We start from the raw sequence: 16,938 nt of genomic DNA, 5'->3' as shown, positions 1-16,938 counted from the left end.
ATCAGCCATCATGGTAAGGGCGGAAGGGACAGGGCGGCGGTGGGGGGGGCACTGGACAAAGACCCTCTTGTCCCCAAGGCACGGTGGCAAGAAGCCAGGGCAAAGCCTTTGCACTCGCTGCCAATGGTGCCTGGGTGCCAGGCAGTCTGGGTGGAGGGGGGGATCTTATTCTTGCAGCCCCCTTCCCTTACACCCCGAGCCCTCACCCCCAAGCCCTGCTTTTACACCAGGCCACCAGAAAAGTCTCTGCCCCAACAACTCTTAGCTCACCTGGAGCCCTCCTTCCTGCGTGGATGCCAGGCCCTGACACTTCCTCGCAGTGGCCCCAACACCAACGAGAACCAGCAAAAGCCCTCATGCATAAACTCAAACTGTCCCCCACATACATACACACACAGCCATGCCAGAGAAACCACCACGACAGCTGCCACCAATAATGACAGAGCTTCATATTTTCATAGTGACAGTCTCCATCAAATGCATCATCAATTCTTTAAAACCAGCCAGAAGGCTAGGAAAGCGAATGAGAGAAACTGAGGCATGAAGTTAGACAGCAAAGCAGTTGCCTCAAGGTCACCCAGCCAAAGATATCCAGGGTCAGGGAAGAAGGTATCCTACCCCGGCCCTCCCCCCTCCCCCCACAAAGTGCTCAAACCCCACACCAAGGAACATTCAGACCTACAAGTCCCAAGTCTGGTCAGCTGTCCCCCACTCCCAGTCCTTATCTGTTACCCCTTCCCCCCAGATAACAGTAGCTCTGACATCTCCGAGAAGGCTTCATCCAGGAGCCCTCCACCACCGCCACCGCGGGGGGGGGGGGCGGGGGGGGGGGGGCACTTCCTTTAAAGTTGGGGGCTGCAGGACCTCCTGCTTCCATAGTATTTGGAGAGAGGGAAAAACAGTCCGGGATCTCCTCCTTGCACAATCCTTGTCCTGCTCACCTGGCTCCCCTCGGCCCCCGGGGTCCCTCGGTCCAGCCTCCTCCCTAGGAGATCGGGCGCTGCCCTCGGCTGTCCTCTCCCACCAGGCCAGGGCAAAGCGCCGGAGGCACTGCCAGGGCTGCATGAGGAGGGGTGGGGCGGGGGGGCTAGCACCGGTCGCCGCACACGCCCCGCCGGGCCCTGCCAGCCGAGCTGCGGAGGCACCCGGCCGGCCCCCTCTGCTTCCACCAGCATCCTGCTGCCCCCACCGACAGGACTCGGAGCTGGCCCCGGAGCTTCTGACGTAGCAGGGGGGTGCGTGGGAGGGGAGGGGGGGCTATGGCGCGTCCCCTCCCCAGCCCCGCCCTCTGCCCCTCAGCCTCGGGCGGTCCCTACCTCCTCACTCATCCTGTATGCTCTCCCCAGTTGGGGGCGCCCTCCCCTGCCCTCTGGCCTCCGCAGGGGGAGGGCTTAAGATCAAATAGCCCCTCCCCCAGCCCCTCCTTCTTATGGCCCCTCCCTACCCGCCAGCTGAGCGGGGAGCTGGTCCCCAGTTTCTGCAACTGCTGCCTAGGCTCTGAGGTCTCCAGGGCTAGGGCCTCGAGGTGAGGGGGGCGGGGAGGGGGAATACAGACTCGTATCCCGGCAACACAGCCAACCCCAGAATGCACTCACCCCCTTCCTTCCCTGGGGGGCTGGCGCAAAGCGCCTACCACCACCGGCCAAGTGTGTTCGCCCCATTCTGGGACCTGAGGGAAACAGAGGCCTTTGAGGCCCCCCCCTGCTTCTCCACTCCCCTCGCCTCCCCGCCACCGCCCCCCCCCCCGCATCCTTCTCTTCCTCCACCACGAATGGACCACTCCCCTCCCCCACTCCCCTCACCATCCATCTCCCTTCCTCTTCTCCCCACCCCTCCTCCCTCCACACGTACCCCTTTAAATTTTCACCCTTCGGGCCCCCTCCCCCGGGCATCACGAGGCCCTCCCCGCTAGGTCTCCAGCCTTGCCAATCCCTGACCCCCTGTGGTCCCAGGACTCCTGTCGCCCGGGTCCTTCTCCCAAGCCCGCACGCCGCCGTCCCCTACCCCCCCAACACCTGAGCCCCGAGCATCCCTCGCCCCACCGGCCGCCGCCTCCCCGGCCCGGCCGCCGCCCCCGCCCCCGGCCGAGGGGAAAACACACAAAGAAAACAGAAATACCTTCCACTTAAGCATGGAGGCACATTAGGGAGGAGAGAGACAGGGACATGCCTTGGGACGGAGCGTTCCCCATCGGGCGGGGGCGCGGGGGGCGGGGGCCCCGGGCCGGCCTGCCTGGCGCTCGCCCTCTCGCCGCCTCGCGGGCTCCTCGCTCGGCCCCAGCCCCGGGGCGCGGTGCCAGGCGGGCGGGCCGGGGGCGCGGGCCCCGCCGGGGTGGACCAGCTGGGAGGGCGCCGGCGGCCGGGCGTGTGGGTGCGCGCGCGCGCGCGGGCGTGTCACCGAGTGTGCGAGAGCGAGAGTGTGTATGTGTGTGTGTGTGTGTGTGGGCGCGCGCGCGGGCCGGCGCGGGTGTGTCACTGCGGGCGGGAGCGCGCGCGGCGCGGGCACCCGCGTGTGGCCGGAACGTACAAAGGGCCGCCCGGGGTGGCGGGGAGCGGAGGGGGGGGCGCCGCGCCTCGCGCTCTCCAGCTGCACGGCGGGATCCCGCGGCGCGCGGCCGGGCGGGGGGTGCGGGGCGCGCTCACGCTCCCCTCCCCATTCCACCTGCTTCTCCCACCCCAAGCAATGCTCGCACCACCAGCACAGAGACAAACACCTAAGGCCCGGGACCGGTCTCGGAGCGGGGGTTGCACCTCGAGAGTGGAGGACTTCTCGGTCTCCAAGCCCTGGCGCGCCCGGGGAAGGGAAAGCATTCGGGGAGAAACCGGACCGTGAGAAGGGACTGGGGGGGGGGGGCACTTTTCAGCCAAGGTGACCTCTGAAAGCCACAGTCGCCCGCCCTAGTCGGGAGAACCTGGACCCTCCTCTGCCTCTGCCTCTGCCGGGACGCCCCCGCCCCCTCTGCTGAGACTCGGCTCCGCCGCAGGGATCCGGTCCCCCGGCGCCCCCTGCTGGGCGGTCCCCTTGCCCCCAGCTGCGGTTGCGGCCCCTCCTGCAGGCGTGTGCTGGAACTGCAGAGGCCCGCGCTGGGAGCGAGGGGAGGCAGCTCCTCGTCTGTCAAGTAGGATCCGAAGGAGCGCGCTCCAGCCCCTTCTCACACCTCCCTTGGCTTTGCCGCGGCCACGTCCAAGGCAGCCTGCGCGGCGCCAGCTCTGCCCCACCCCTGCTTTTTTCCCACCCCGACCCCGTCCCCACACCCGCCTACCTGTTGGCTCCACAGACTTCAGCTCTGACTGGCGCTGACCGACCCCTCCTCCTGTCCCAGTTGCTGGCTTCCTCTCTCCCTCTGGTTCTCTGTCCTGTCCCTCCTCTCCCGAGCTTCTCTTGGGGAGGGGAAGGGGAACCGAGTCCTCTGCCACTTTTGTTTACTCCTGGCATTCCCAAAGCCACTTTAGATGGAGCAGGAAAGGGGGACAGTACATCTCTTCACTCTAGGACACGAGGTGGAGTGGCAGGCAGACAGGAGAGGCAGGAGAGAAGACCCCACCCCAAGTGGCCCTAATGACAAACCGGTTTCCCCACTTCCTGGTCTACTAGGTTGCAACCTTAATGGAGGCTCTCCCATTTTCCTGCCCGCCCCCAGGCCTGCCCCTGAGCCAGCCTTATGCTTGGGTAGGGGCAAGTCCCAGATGCCCCTAGAGATTAATCTCCAGTTGCAGTAATTTAGGCCGTTGGGCCAGGCCAGGAGGAGGAGGGCCCCTTCCCAGCTCCAGCAGGATAGATCAGGAGGGCAGCCAAGAGCCATGTCTCAGACACACCGTCTGGGCACACGACCCCAGCAGTCGGCACCCTGACTTCTCCTGTCCTGGGCCAGCTGCCTCTCTCTCTGCCAACTGGACGGTGCCCATCTTTTGGCCTCTGAGCACACAGTGGGCATTCATCCAGCTCCCTGACTGGCTGTCTGCCCAGGATGGGCATGGGAGGCAGCAGGCCCTGTGTAGAGGAGGGGGCTGTGTGGGGAGGGGTGGCTTCCCCCCAGCTGCTCGGAAACAACCTCCTATGCCTTCCAGAGTCTACAGGCTGAGGACTCAAGCTTCTTGCTCCTCCATTCAGAAGTCTGACTCAACCACACAAACTCTGCCCTTTGTCTCCCTGTCAGGTTCCTTATAAGACAACGTCTCTTCCCTGCCCCACTTTGTGCCCACTTAAGGAGAGGGGATTCAGCAAGGGCTTTACTCATATTCTCTAACGTAACTCTCTCAACAAACCTGAAGAAGAGGGCATCCTCGGCCCCATTTCAGAGATAAGGAGTTGAGGCTCAGGGGTGCCTGGGTGGTTCAGTGGTTGAGCATCTGCCTTCAGCTCAGGGCGTGATCCCAGGGTCCTGAGATCGAGTCCCCCATTGGGCACCCCGCAGGGAGCCTGTTTCTCCCTTTTCATGTCTCTGCCTCTCTCTCCGTGTCTCTCATAAATAAATAAATAAAATCTTGAAGAAAAAAAAAAAAGAGTTGAGGCTCAGATAGGAATAGCCACGTGTCCACTCTAAGAGTAGCAAAAAAAAAAAAAAAAAAAAATAAGAGTAGCAAAGCTGAAAATCAAACCCACATCTGCCTGACTCCAAAGCTCCCAGCCTCTTTTCTATCACCAGCACCACCTCCAAACCCTGTGCACTGCCAGCAGCTGGAGGGCAGGGGGCAGGGGAGCAGCCTCAGTGGATAGAAGAGAGCTGGGCTCCAGAACATGGCTGAGGGTTAAGACATAATGGTTAAGTCAAGGTTAAGGAACTGGGCATTAGCCCTGGATGATGACAGGAAAGATGCTTGCCCAGTCACATGGAGATTTTTCTGCCCTTATGATAAATGCCAAGAAGCCACTGGTTCAGAGACTGGGGGGTGGGGAGAAGCTCTGTGAATCAGCCCCCAGACATTGGGGACAGTTCCAGAGGTGTCAGCAGGACAATGCCTCCATCTTTGCCCACCCTGAGGTGACTTCTTGCATTAGGAGGGCTCCTTCACAGTGAGGAGCTTAAATCAAATTCAGGTAATATTTTTTATTTGTGCAGCTCACTTTTTAAAGACAAATCCTTAACATTTCTCATCATCTGCGTAGCCATGAATTCATTTAACCCCCTATTCTCAGCTACTACTTCATCCACACCCACCCAACCCAGGATAGCTGGGTCCCATCGAGGGGTGAGAAGAGATACGGCTTCTGGACAGAAACAAAGACCCCAAGATCCCACAGTGAGCCAAAGGACAGATGGTGTAGACCCCACGAGATCCTGTGGCCCACCTGCCCAGGGAAGATAGGTTCCTGGCCCCCATCACATCTCCAAAGCAGGGTCTCCTAGGGTAGGGAAAAGGCTGGGAAGCCATTGCCACTGATCAGGGGCAGAGCAACACAAAGATTATTTCTCCAGTCCAGAGCCAAGAATTGCTCCCGTAAGCTGGCACGGTGCCCAGGCACAACCAATGTGCCAGCTGCCTCCACCTGAGATGCCTCAGGTGCCACCCCACCCCCGCTCTCATTCTTCAACAGGTCACTTCCCTCTGGCCCTCCTCCCCCGCATCTCTGCTATTGCTCTCTGTCTGGGCCGGGCAGCTGGCATGTCTGAGGGATCCAACGGCAGAGTTTAACCAAGCTTCTCACACACTGCTCCCTGCCCCCTTGCCTGTTCCTGGGAACCTGCAGGAGGGAGGTTATGGAGCAAACTAGAGGTGAGAATTCTGCCTCAGAGGTGGGATGTGGCGTGGGGGGGTGGGTGGGGGGGCAGAGAGAAGCATGTGAACCTCTAGGGAAAGGCACAGGAAAAAGGATGACATGGAAATTATGGCCAGGATATGCTGAACTGCTCACTCTGCCGTGGTGGAACACACACACACACACACACACACACACACCAGATCCTAGAAAAAGCCCCCCTGCCCGTGAGGCTATTGTCCAGCCAGCGCATTTCATGAATCCCCTTTGGACCATCCACATGCCATCAAGGGTGGCCTGCGGCAGAGGAACTGTGATATGGCCCTGTTCTGGAAATACAGTGACCGGGGTAAGTGACCTGGCATCTGGGGCAGAGGCTGGCATGGGTGGGGGAGGCTAGGAGAAGGAGAGTCTTCTTCCCCTCTGCCCCAGTCCTGCACCCTTCTGACCACCGGCTCGCACCCAAGAACCCCTAACCCTCTCCTCTTGCATTTTGGGCCTCCCATCCCCCTCCCATCTTAGAGCCGAGTGAATAGCTGTAAGTTTCAAAAGATCGTCCCTCATTCCCTCTGGTCCCCCCCTCTCCTGCTTCTTATTGTAATGAATGCTAATGATGCTCCATAATTGATGCCCTCATTAGCACATCAAACCCACTTTCTGAAGAATGGGGAGAGAGGTGGGAGGGGGGTTCTCTGGGGTCCTGACTGCAGCCACCTCCTGCCAAAGAAATTCATCCCAGTGCTTCAGCAGAGAGAGACCCCAGGGTTGAGGGACTTCCAGAGAAAAGCCTAGATGTCCCTCTGATTGGCAGTTTTCTGAGCACAGGTCTCTGTCTTCCCTGTCAGATGGCGGGCAAGGGTCCTAACTCTGCCATCAGACTGGGAGCGCTGAGTCTCCCTCATTAACTAGAGCTCCCCCCTCAGGGTCGCACAGTGGTTCTCAAACTAAAGTGAGTATCAGAATCACTGGAGGGCCTGTCAAAACAGGGGTTACTGGGGCCCACTCCTGAAGTTTCTGATTCAGTAAGTTTGAAGAAGGGCCTGGGAAGTTGCATTTCTAACAGTATCCAAGGGATGCTGCTGCTGCTCTGGGCCCCATTTGGAGAACCAGTGGGGGGTGGAGGGGACTAGTTTCTTGTTTTCTCAGCTTAGGGATTTGCCTGATGATGCAGCTTGACTGGCAAGTCACCACAGGGCCTGGCACAGGGGGAGTGTCTGGGAGAACTTTGTGCCATGGACGATGGCACTTCTCCTCTCAAACCCCCTATCCTCAGACCACCACCAAGGCCAATTTCTGCCACATAAGCACCCCTGGAGACTTGTTTCTCCCCAGACCTTGACCTTTGATGCTGAGGGACAGAGATGACCAGAACTGGATCTCTGGATCCCCAGCTGCATGCCACCACGTGCCCTGCCACTGGTGTCAGTGGGTCTCCTGGAAAGAGGAAGGAATAAAAAAGAAGAGGGGGTGAGCAGAGAGGGGAGGTGGAATAGAGAGAGGGAGGGAGGTCAGAAGCTCAGGAATGGCAAAGGGAAGAGAGAAGAAAGATGAGGCGAGGAGACCAGAGCAGGGAGGAGGAGGAGGCACACAGTCTGCATCTATCCTAGAGGACGTATTTCGAGCCACAGGGTCCAGGTGGACCACAAACCCAACTCCTTCAGGACCACACCCAGCTTGGCTTTGAGGCTTTATTTTTCACCATCTGAACTACATGCCTTGGTGAAAAGAGGGAAAGGCAACTCTCCCATGCCCCCACTCCAGCCAGCAGCCTCCCAGGCCTGCCCACTAGCCTCAGCAGCCTATGGTGGGCAGTAGGGGATGGGAACGGGTACCATCCTGACCTATTTTACCCACGCTAGCACCTGGGAACCATTGCCTGGCCCTCCCAGGTGACAGCAATCACCTGTTTAATAGTGAAAGTGGGTGGAACCCTCTCACACTTTGTTGGTGGCAATGAAAGATGGCTTTAGCAACTATGGAGAACAGTTTGGCAATTCCTCAAAAAGCTAAACACAGAAATACCACATGACCTGACAACCTAAATGTCCTTCAGTGGATGGGTGGATAAACAATTTGTGATCTCTGCATATAATGGAATATTATCTGTCCCCAGGAAGGAGTGAAGTACTAATACTCACTCCAACACAGATGAGCCTTGACCATGAGCTAAGTGAAAGAAGCCAGACACAGAAGGTCATGTATTGTATGATTCTGGGTACGTGAAATGTTTAGAATAGGTAAATCCATAGAGATCTGCCGAGGAGGAGGAGGAAGAAGAGGAGGAGGGCAAAATAGAGAGCAATACTTCATGAGTGTGAGATTTCCTTCCGGGGTGATGAAATGTTTTAGAGCTCAGTGGAGGTGGTGGTTGCACAACATGGTGAATGCACTAAATGCTACTGAGTTGTTCACTTTAATTTTATGTTACATGCATTTCACCTCAAAAAAAAAGAAGTGGTAATGAAAGTAGGAGTTTTCCAGGGAGTTCATTAAATCGATCCATCTGTGGTCTACCTGTGTTGGAAAGAGGAGCTTGTGCTCACATGAGTGACGGCCTATCCTGATGCCCTGGGGCCCTGGGCATCTGCTCGAAAGACTCAGAAGATGCTTGCAGGACCCCAGGATGCCGTCTTCTGGACCTATGCTGCATCCCTGAAGCCTCCTCTTCTGCCTGGCTCACACCCCAAGAGAGGCTCCCTTTCAGATTCTTGCTTCCCCAGCAGGCAGCAGATGCAGGATCCCTCGGTTGATGCCGAGGAGCTAGCTTCCTGTCTTCAGCTAACGTCGCGCCATCCACCCCAGAGACAGACGCACCTCTCCCTCATCTTCTTGCTCCAAACATAGCTGTAAAAGCCCTCTGGTTTTCTTTCCCACAGATGATTTTAATCACCCTCTAAATGGGCCTCCTGCTCCCTAGAACCCCTCACTCTTCCCAAGTCCTATCTCCATGGACAGGCTGCTCTGGGTGCAGGTGAAGCAGGGCAGGGTCCCAGAGTGAATCAGGCACATCTGCTGCTCCCACTGCTCTAGAGCCCCACTAGATCCTTCCACTCAAAGACCTTCCATGACTACTCCCTACACAATGGATTGTGTCCTTTGAGGACTCTTCATCCTTTGAGGTCCTAACAAAAGTTCTGCACCTTCTCCCTAGATAAAGGAACATACACACCCACCACAAAAAAATCTGCGGCCCTCCGCAACCTCTGCAGCCCCTCCAAGGACCCTTGGGGCAGGGCTACTCAAAGCGTGGTCCACAGACCAGTGTGGCCACTGGTTCGCAAGATAAGTACAGAAATAGAGAGCAAGCGTTAAGCCACTTTACAGGGATTTGACATTGCCACAACGTCCAGGCACATGATCATTTTTACTCTATTTTTTAAAATGTGGGTTCATAGTCAAGTGGAAATTTAACAACACTAAAAATGTCTTTCACCCCAGGGGTGCCTGGTTGGCTCAGTCGGTTAAGCGTCTGTGTTGGGCTCAGGTCATGATTCCCAGGGTCCTGGGATTGAGCCCTACATCGGGCTCCCTGCTCCGTGCTCAGCAGGGAGCCTGCTTCTCCCTCTCTCTCTGCACCCCCCACTCATGCTCTCTCTTTCTCACTCTATCTCTCAAATAAATAAATAAAATCTTAAAACAACAACAACAAAAAAGTCTCTCACCCCAGAGAGTTTAAGAAGCACTGCCCTGTGGATCCATTCACCTCCACTCATTCTCATCCCTGAGAATGTCAATAATTTCTTAGGCTGGCATTCGAGGCCCTCCAAGATCTGTCCCCTAAATCTTTCCAGCCTTATCTCTGGCCACTTTCTGCTATACTATGCAGCATACACATGCACATACGCACATGTGCTTGCTTGTGTGCATGTGTGCTCTGTATCTTCCCTTCATGCTTCAGCCTTTGCTCATACTGTTCCCCACCATAGGGTCATTCTTTCATTCTGCACCTGTTGACACAGGACTCCCAATTTCAGGAGCATCTCAAATTCCCATTTCCTCAATATAAAGCCTTCCCAAACGCTACCCCTGCTCTCCTCACTTGCAAACACATTCTAGCTGCAGTTCCCTCTCCCCTGGGCTTTCGTGACACCCACTTAGCTTTCTTTGTGGCCGTCTGTCTCCTTGTCATAGGGCAGAGCTTTGGTCCTCTTGGTCCCCTCTGTCTCCTCCACCTCCCAGAGTATCCATACTGTGTGGATTCTGGGAATTCCACTGTCCTGATTCTCTTGGGTCTCTCCTGGGGCTGCTCTCCTGTGGCCACTTGAAGGCTGGGCCTTCAGAGCCTCAAGGTCCTTCCCAAGATAGGGCCCAGGCTGGGGCACCTGGGTGGCTCAGTGGTTGAGCGTCTGCCTTTGGCTCAGGTCCTGATCCCAGGGTCCTGGGATCGAGTCCTGCATCAGGCTCCCCAGCCTGCTTCTCCCTCTGCCTGTGTCTCTGCCTCTTTCTGTGTATCTTTCATGAATAAATACATATAATCTTAAAAAAAAAAAAAAAAAAAAACGGATAGGACCCAGGCCTCTATACCACTCCCTGCCCCACCCCTGGCTTCACCCTCCTACTCTGGGGGTCAGACTGCAGCAATAACCACTGGGAGATGACGGGGGCCAAAAATCAGTGACATCCAAGATTTCTAGGACTGGAAAAAAGTTAAATTGACTTATTTTTTGAATAGGAAATCCTTCTTGCAAGTGATACGAAACTCAAAAGTAAAATTCAAAAGGCAGAAAGGGAAGTACAGTTGAAAGTCAGTTTCCCCACCACTGCCTCCACCACAGCCACCAGGGTCCAGCGCCAGAAGCAAACACCATTCCCAGTTTCTCTGGCCTTTCGGGGCTCGCCCAAGGTGCTCAAAAGCATTTCCTTTGTGTTCTTTTACCCAAAAGGCAGCATAGGGTGCACACTCAACAATTATAAACTGGACGTTGTTCTGCATCAGCGCATATAAAGGTACTCTGTTGGGGCGGCACCTAGCTGGCTCAGTTGGTGGAGCATGCACGCTTGTTCTCAGGGTTGTAAGTGCGAGCCCCACATTGGGTTTAGAGATGATTTAAAAATAAAGTATTTTAAAAGATAAAATAAAGGTGGGGTGCCTGGGTGGCTCAGCGATTGAGCGTCTGCCTTCAGCTCGGGGTGTGATCCTGCAGTCTTGGGATTGAGTCCCACATCGGGCTTCCTGCATGGAGCCTGCTTCTGTCTCTATCTCTGTCTCTGTCTCTGTCTCTGTCTCTCTCTGTCTCTGTCTCTCTCTGTGTGTCTCTCATGAATAAATAAATAAAATCTTAAAATAAAATAAAATAAAAATGCCCTGTTGATAAATATTTAGGCCATGTCCCATGCAAGAGGTATCCTGGTAATTACTTTAGTTCACACAATGCAAGCAGATCTGTAGAATAAATTCCCAGAAGTGGAATAGCTGGATAAGGGTATGTGCATAATAAGTGTTTTAGGTATGAACTCTTATTCCTGTTCTTGCCCTGATTCACAGATCCATAGCAACCAATCTTTCCCAGTTTGGACACTTCTTTCTCTAGTTGTGTGCCAGCTAGGGAAACTGAGGCAGACACTCTCTCCCTCCCCTGCCTCATACACACACCCATGGAATCCCAAACTGGGCAAGGGAACTGAAAGCAGAAAGAAATCCAGCTTCATCAGAGTTAGGAAGTATCCCAAGGATCCTGCCCACCTTGAGAAACAGAGGGAAGGATGAGGTGATTAGTCTGAAAAGGGAGAAACTAAGATAATGACCACTTTTCATGTGAAGGAGGAGACAAGTCAAAACACTGAAGGGATCCCTGTCAGCAAGAGAGACTTGAGATTAGCTCCCAGGGTGAACTTCCTGCAAGCACAGGAGGGGTGATGAGGGCCTGACAGCCTCAAGGACTGCGGGTGACTCCTCACTCAGAGAGCATTAAACCAGGATTAAGGGTGGTGGCCTGGCCAGGCCCGCCGGGAGGCAGAGGGCTAGAGCAGGTGACCACTTAAGCTGCCAAGCAAGGGCATGGCCTCGCCAAGATGAACAGCCCGGGAACTGGATTAGTAAACATGGTCCAGAGTTTTTACGGTCTTCACAGCAATCCCGTCATCAAGCCACCGAGGAGGGCAAGCAACCGTTATGTAGAGCCCATTTCACTGATGGGAAAACCAAAGCCCAGAGAGGTTAAGACACTCGCCCAAGGCTTCACAGGTGAACCAGAACTTGAACCCCCGCCCCCCCAAGTCCAATGACGTGGCCTCCACTGCCTTCCAGAGCCTGTAAGCTTCCCCAGGATAGGTCCTGGTTCCTCCACCAGCTTCCCCAGGCCCTTTGCACCCCCACTCCTCCATGCCACCCTCCGCACCAACACCCCAACCACGCAGCCGCAGAGCAGGGTGGGGACTGCTGGGTGAGGCTGCAAATCCCTCTCCTGTCTAACAACTAAGCGGAGAGAGGAAGACAGAGGTGGGAACAGGTCCCAAACTCCCATCTCACGTGTCCTCGCCCGTCTCAGTCCCAGACTCTCTCGTGATAGGAAAGTAGGCCAGTTTGGAATATGTCACAGATATTTTCGACATCCCCATCTGTACTATAGCTTTCCACACAGCCAAGTAGGGTGGAGCCAGAACCTCCGTGCCGGATGAGGGGTACACCTGCTACCTCTGGGGCTCGGAGCCCAGATGGGGGCTGTGAACGAGCACAGGGGACCCTGATGGGCACTGAGCATGTGGCCGTCAGCCTGGACGTCAGCCTGGACAGGATGGGACAAAAGACCGACCCTATCTGCCCTCTGCCCAGAGGAGCAGTAGCAGAATGGTTATGATCTGTAGCAACTATTGCGGGGCGCAAGGCGTTGCCCTTCGAGTAGGTGTGCCTGGTGAGCCTGGGGGCAGAGCACTGGGGAGGGAGCAATTAGTCCTGCAGGGAAAGGGGTCTGGGAAAGCTTTAGGGGAGAGGTGACTGATATTGGAGTTGGGCCTTGAAAGGGGAACAAAACTTGGTTGGATGAAGATTCAGAGGGTGTTCCTGGCCCAGCATGTGCTTGGGTTGTGCTGCGGCCACTGTGGCTGGGCGAGTAGAGGGCTGGTCAGGAAAGCACAGCAAGAGAGACCGGGCAGGGGTGGGCTAGCATTGGAGAAGGAGCTGTCATGGTGAATGTCCAGCTAAGGAGCTTCAGATGCACCTGCAGGTGCCCATGGAGGCTCTTGAGTTATGTGATTCAGAAAGAACATGTAACTGTGGGCAGGGAAGAGCTACGGTGGGAGAGGCAGAGGTGCAGGCAATGAGTGAAAGTTCACTTTGAGCCACCAGCCACCCTGACCAAGTCGTTCTCCAATTTGCTGGCAGGGGTCCGGCTAGTGGGGAAGGGAGACCAACATGAGACACAAATTCCTTGAAGAAGTTAGCTGCCAGTGTAAAGGGGCCAGGGTCGGGATGGGGATTGCATAACAAGTGATTCTCCTGGAAAGGCTGGAAGAGGAGACACCTGGACACTGGGTTTACTAAACACCTATTAATGGTCACTTTGCAACATTGCCTCACTTAACCTTTACAACAAGCCCAAGAGGTAGGTACGCTTTGTGCCTTTTTATCAGTGTGGAAACTGAAGTGTGGGTTTTGGGAGTAAAGAAGCAAAGGGACATATAAGTCCCTTCCCAAGGTCCCAGAGCTGATAATTGGGATGAGAATCAGATTTGTCTGTCCCCAAAGCCCATCCCCTTCATCTCTCACCACCTCCCAGATAAGAGACAAGGATCCCCCCCACCAAAGAAATGACTCAGGCCTCAACCCCTGACCTCCCTCTCAGCCTCCACCCTAGACCAGGCTTCCAGGGCCCCACAGCAACCCTGTGAGAGAGCCAATGAACCATTTGCTCCAGTGAGCAAACGGAGCCTCAGAGAAGTTAAGTGACTTGCCAAGGACACAAAGCTAATTAGTGACAGAGGTGGGATTCAGATCCAGATACCTTCTCCCACCTAATCACTCTGCCTTATTCCTCCCTGAACACTTAGCTTCTCTGTTCTCCAGTTTCCTCATCTGCAAAAGGGATCCCTCCAAAGGGATTCTTGAGAGAATGCACAGAGGCCACTTGGCACAGGACCCAGCACTCATCCAACATTTGACAAATATTTGCCGAGCACCTACTAGGAACAGGACCCTCTTTTAGCCTCTGGGAGGCAACAGATAAGAGAAACCAGCACTTGCTCTCCTGAAGTGGATTTTTTTTTTAAGATTTTATTTATTTATTCATGAGTGACAGAGAGAGAGAGGGCAGAGACACAGGCAAAGGGAGAAGCAGGCTCCATGCAGGGAGCCTGACGCAGGACTCGATCCCGGGTCTCCAGGATCATGCCCTGGGCTGAAGACGGCACTAAACCACTGAGCCACCCGGGCTGCCCTGAAGTGGATATTTAGATGAGGGTTAGGAAGAGAATGTGCTATAGCCACGGAAAAAGTGCCCCATAGTCTGCACCCACTGAAGTCCTACCTACTGGTTGTAGGAGTTGGGCAAGTCACTGGTGTTCTCTGCTTCTGGATCTAGAAACCAGGAAGAGCAGAGAAGGGAGCTCCCCACAGAGTAGCCCATCATGTGTTAAGTTACTGGCAGCCTTCCAGGTGAGCCGCCCTGCTCCAACTGCCATGACACCAGTGAAGCACCTTTCTCCCCTGCCCCTGGTGGCCGGCGATAGGCTAATACCTTCATTTTTCTGTCTGCAAAACAGAGAAAAAAAAATAATATCTACCACATAGGATTAGTGCATTAAATGTCAATTGTGGGAAATGCTAAGGGTGATACGCGGCATTTGCTAAGCACTCAACAAAGACATTATAGTTTACTTAAAGTTGTCATCCTATGGTGCACACACTTTGCTTCCTGATCCCCATCTTCCCAGGACCTACAGCCTGTACTCCTTGTTCTGTTGCAGACTGAATGCTGCCCAGCCTCCTGTCCCCAGTACAGCCCTGAATCTGATGCAGGAATCGCGGGGGTCCTAAGAGCCTGAGGTTCAGGGAATGCTTTGGAGGCCTTGATACAGCCCAGAGAAGTAGAGCCCCAGCTCCTCACTTTCAAGAAGATGGACACATTTGCTTGTAAGGGGTGGGTGGGCTTCTGGTCACAATCAGGGAGTTCCTCACAGAGGCTAAGGAAAACCAGGTTCTAACTCTATGAATAGAAAATAATCACAGCTGGAGCCATTCTTAAACAGGACATTATTTTTTTTTAAGATTTGATTTATTTATTCATGAGACACACACACACACAGAGAGAGAGAGAGAGAGAGAGAGAGAGGCAGAGACATAGGCAGAGGGAGAAGCAGGCTCCATGCAGGGAGCCTGCTGTGGGACTTGATCCCGGTTCTCCAGGATCGTGCCCTGGGCTAAAGGCAGGCGCTAAACCACTGAGCTACCCAGGGATCCCCAGGACATTATTTTATTTAGTCTTGGCTCAGGTCATGATCTCAAGGTCCTTGGATGGAGATTCCACATGGAGCGTCCAACCAGAGCCACCTGCCCAATGGAGAGCCTACTTACTCCCTCTCTTTCTGCTCCTCCCCCCAACTCATGCTTTCTCTCCCTCTGCTCTTTCTCAAATAAATAAATAAAATCTTAAAAAAAATAAAAGAAGAAGGCTATCTTAGCACACATGTTTACCAATCCAACCACAAAAACCCCTTTAAAATGACAGAGAAGGGATGTCTGGGTGGCTCAGTGGTTGAGTGCCTGCCCCTGGCTCAGGGCGTGATCCTGAAGTCCTGGGATAGAGTGCCACATCAGGCTTCCTGCATGGAGCCTGCTTCTCCCTCTGCCTATGTCTCTGCCTCCCTCTTTCTGTGTCTCTCATGAATGAATAAATAAAATCTTTAAATTAATTAATTAATTAAATTTTAAAAAAGAAAAAGAAGTTCAAGGAGTTGAAAGGCCCTCTCCCCTGGCTGGCAGCACCAAGGCCACAGGTGGCTGGAGTTACTGCAAAAGACGTGAACCAGCAGGAGTTCATCCGAGCTCAGGCAACCTTCCTCAAAAAGTTTGGGAAGCTGAAGTTTTCTAAATGGGTGTACACTGTCAAGCTGCTCAAGCAAAAAGAACTTGTTCTCTATGATGAGAACTGGTTCTACAGATGAGCCACCTCCTAGAGCAGTGCCTGTATCTCTCAGGCTGCACCACTGCTGGCCCCATGACCAAGGTCTGTGGTGGACATCAGAGAAGTAGAGTCATGCCCAGCTACGGCTCCAAGAATGTAGCCCACAAGGTCCTCCAAACCCTGGAAGGGCTGAAAATTGTAGACAAGGACCAAGACGGAAGCCACAAACTGACACCTCAGGGAAAGAGATCTGGACAGATGACAGATGCCAACAAGAAGCATTAGAACAGGGGCACCTGGGTGGCTCAGTCCGTTAAGCCTCTGCCTTCAGCTCAGGTGGTGATCTCATGGTCCTGGGATTGAGCCCCATCACCAGCTCCCTGCTCAGTGAGGAATCTGCTTCTCTCTCCCCTCTGTTGCTCCCCTACCACTCCTATTTTCTCCATCAAATAAGCAAATAAAATCATTTTTTTAAAGAAGCATTAGAATAAATCCTGGGTTAATAAGTTGCTTCATTTGTGGAAGAAAGAAAAAACAAGTTGAAGAACTTATACTACCTCATTTCAAGATTCTTAGAAAGCTACAGTAATCAAGGTTGTAAGTATCCTGTTGGCATCAAGATAGACAAATAGACCAAAAGAAGAGAATAGAAAGTCTACTAATAGATTCACACATATATGCCAATTGACTTTCAACAAAGATGCAAAGGCAGTCTAGTGGGAAAAGGATAGTCTTTACAATAAATATCCTGAAGCAAATGACTTTCTTTGTTCAAAATAAAATAATTCACACTGTATACAAAAAACACAAAGTGGATCCTAGACCTAAACATAAGCTTTAAAGTATAAAATTTCTAGAAGAAACATAGGAGAAAATCTTTGTGATCTTGGGTTAGGTAAAGATTTCTTAGATAAGAACACCATAAGAGAAAAAAAACTGAAAAATTGCACTTCATCAGAACTAAGGATTTATGCCATCTCAAAGATACAGTTAAAAGGACAAAAAGACAAACTACAGACAAGGAGAGAGTATTTGCAAAGCATATACATCATAAAAGACTTTTACCTAGAATATATAAAGAATTCTCAAAACTCAGTAAGAAGGAAGCCTGGCTAGCTCAGCGGTTGAGCCTCTGCCTTTGGCTCAGGGCGTGATTTTTACTCGGGGATTGAGTCCCACATCA

At 53.7% G+C, this 16,938-nt stretch overlaps 1 protein-coding gene and 1 pseudogene across 14 annotated transcripts in view; one reads left to right on the top strand and one right to left on the bottom strand.

The window, feature by feature from the left end:
• Positions 1-3,534, bottom strand: part of SRCIN1 (SRC kinase signaling inhibitor 1) — a 69,609-nt gene extending 66,075 nt beyond the window's left edge. For 5 of the 14 annotated variants that reach the window (XM_038547492.1, XM_038547490.1, XM_038547491.1 and 2 more), the window contains exon 1: positions 942-1,148. In XM_038547492.1, the coding sequence (XP_038403420.1) occupies positions 942-1,065 (124 nt within the window). In that variant the 5' untranslated portion in view covers positions 1,066-1,148. Of the gene's footprint in view, positions 1-941; positions 1,151-1,444; positions 1,522-3,262 lie in introns of those variants that run through there. The other 9 variants (XM_038547486.1, XM_038547488.1, XM_038547495.1 and 6 more) reach the window with 8 other exon arrangements.
• An 8,950-nt stretch (positions 3,535-12,484) lies between these two features.
• LOC119873186 lies at positions 12,485-16,040 on the top strand (annotated as a pseudogene).
• The last annotated feature ends 898 nt before the right edge of the window (positions 16,041-16,938 follow it).

This window comes from Canis lupus, chromosome 9 (assembly GCF_011100685.1).
Source record: "Canis lupus familiaris isolate Mischka breed German Shepherd chromosome 9, alternate assembly UU_Cfam_GSD_1.0, whole genome shotgun sequence".
Lineage (NCBI taxonomy): Eukaryota > Metazoa > Chordata > Mammalia > Carnivora > Canidae > Canis > Canis lupus.
This window is presented reverse-complemented; position numbering and strand designations above follow the sequence as displayed.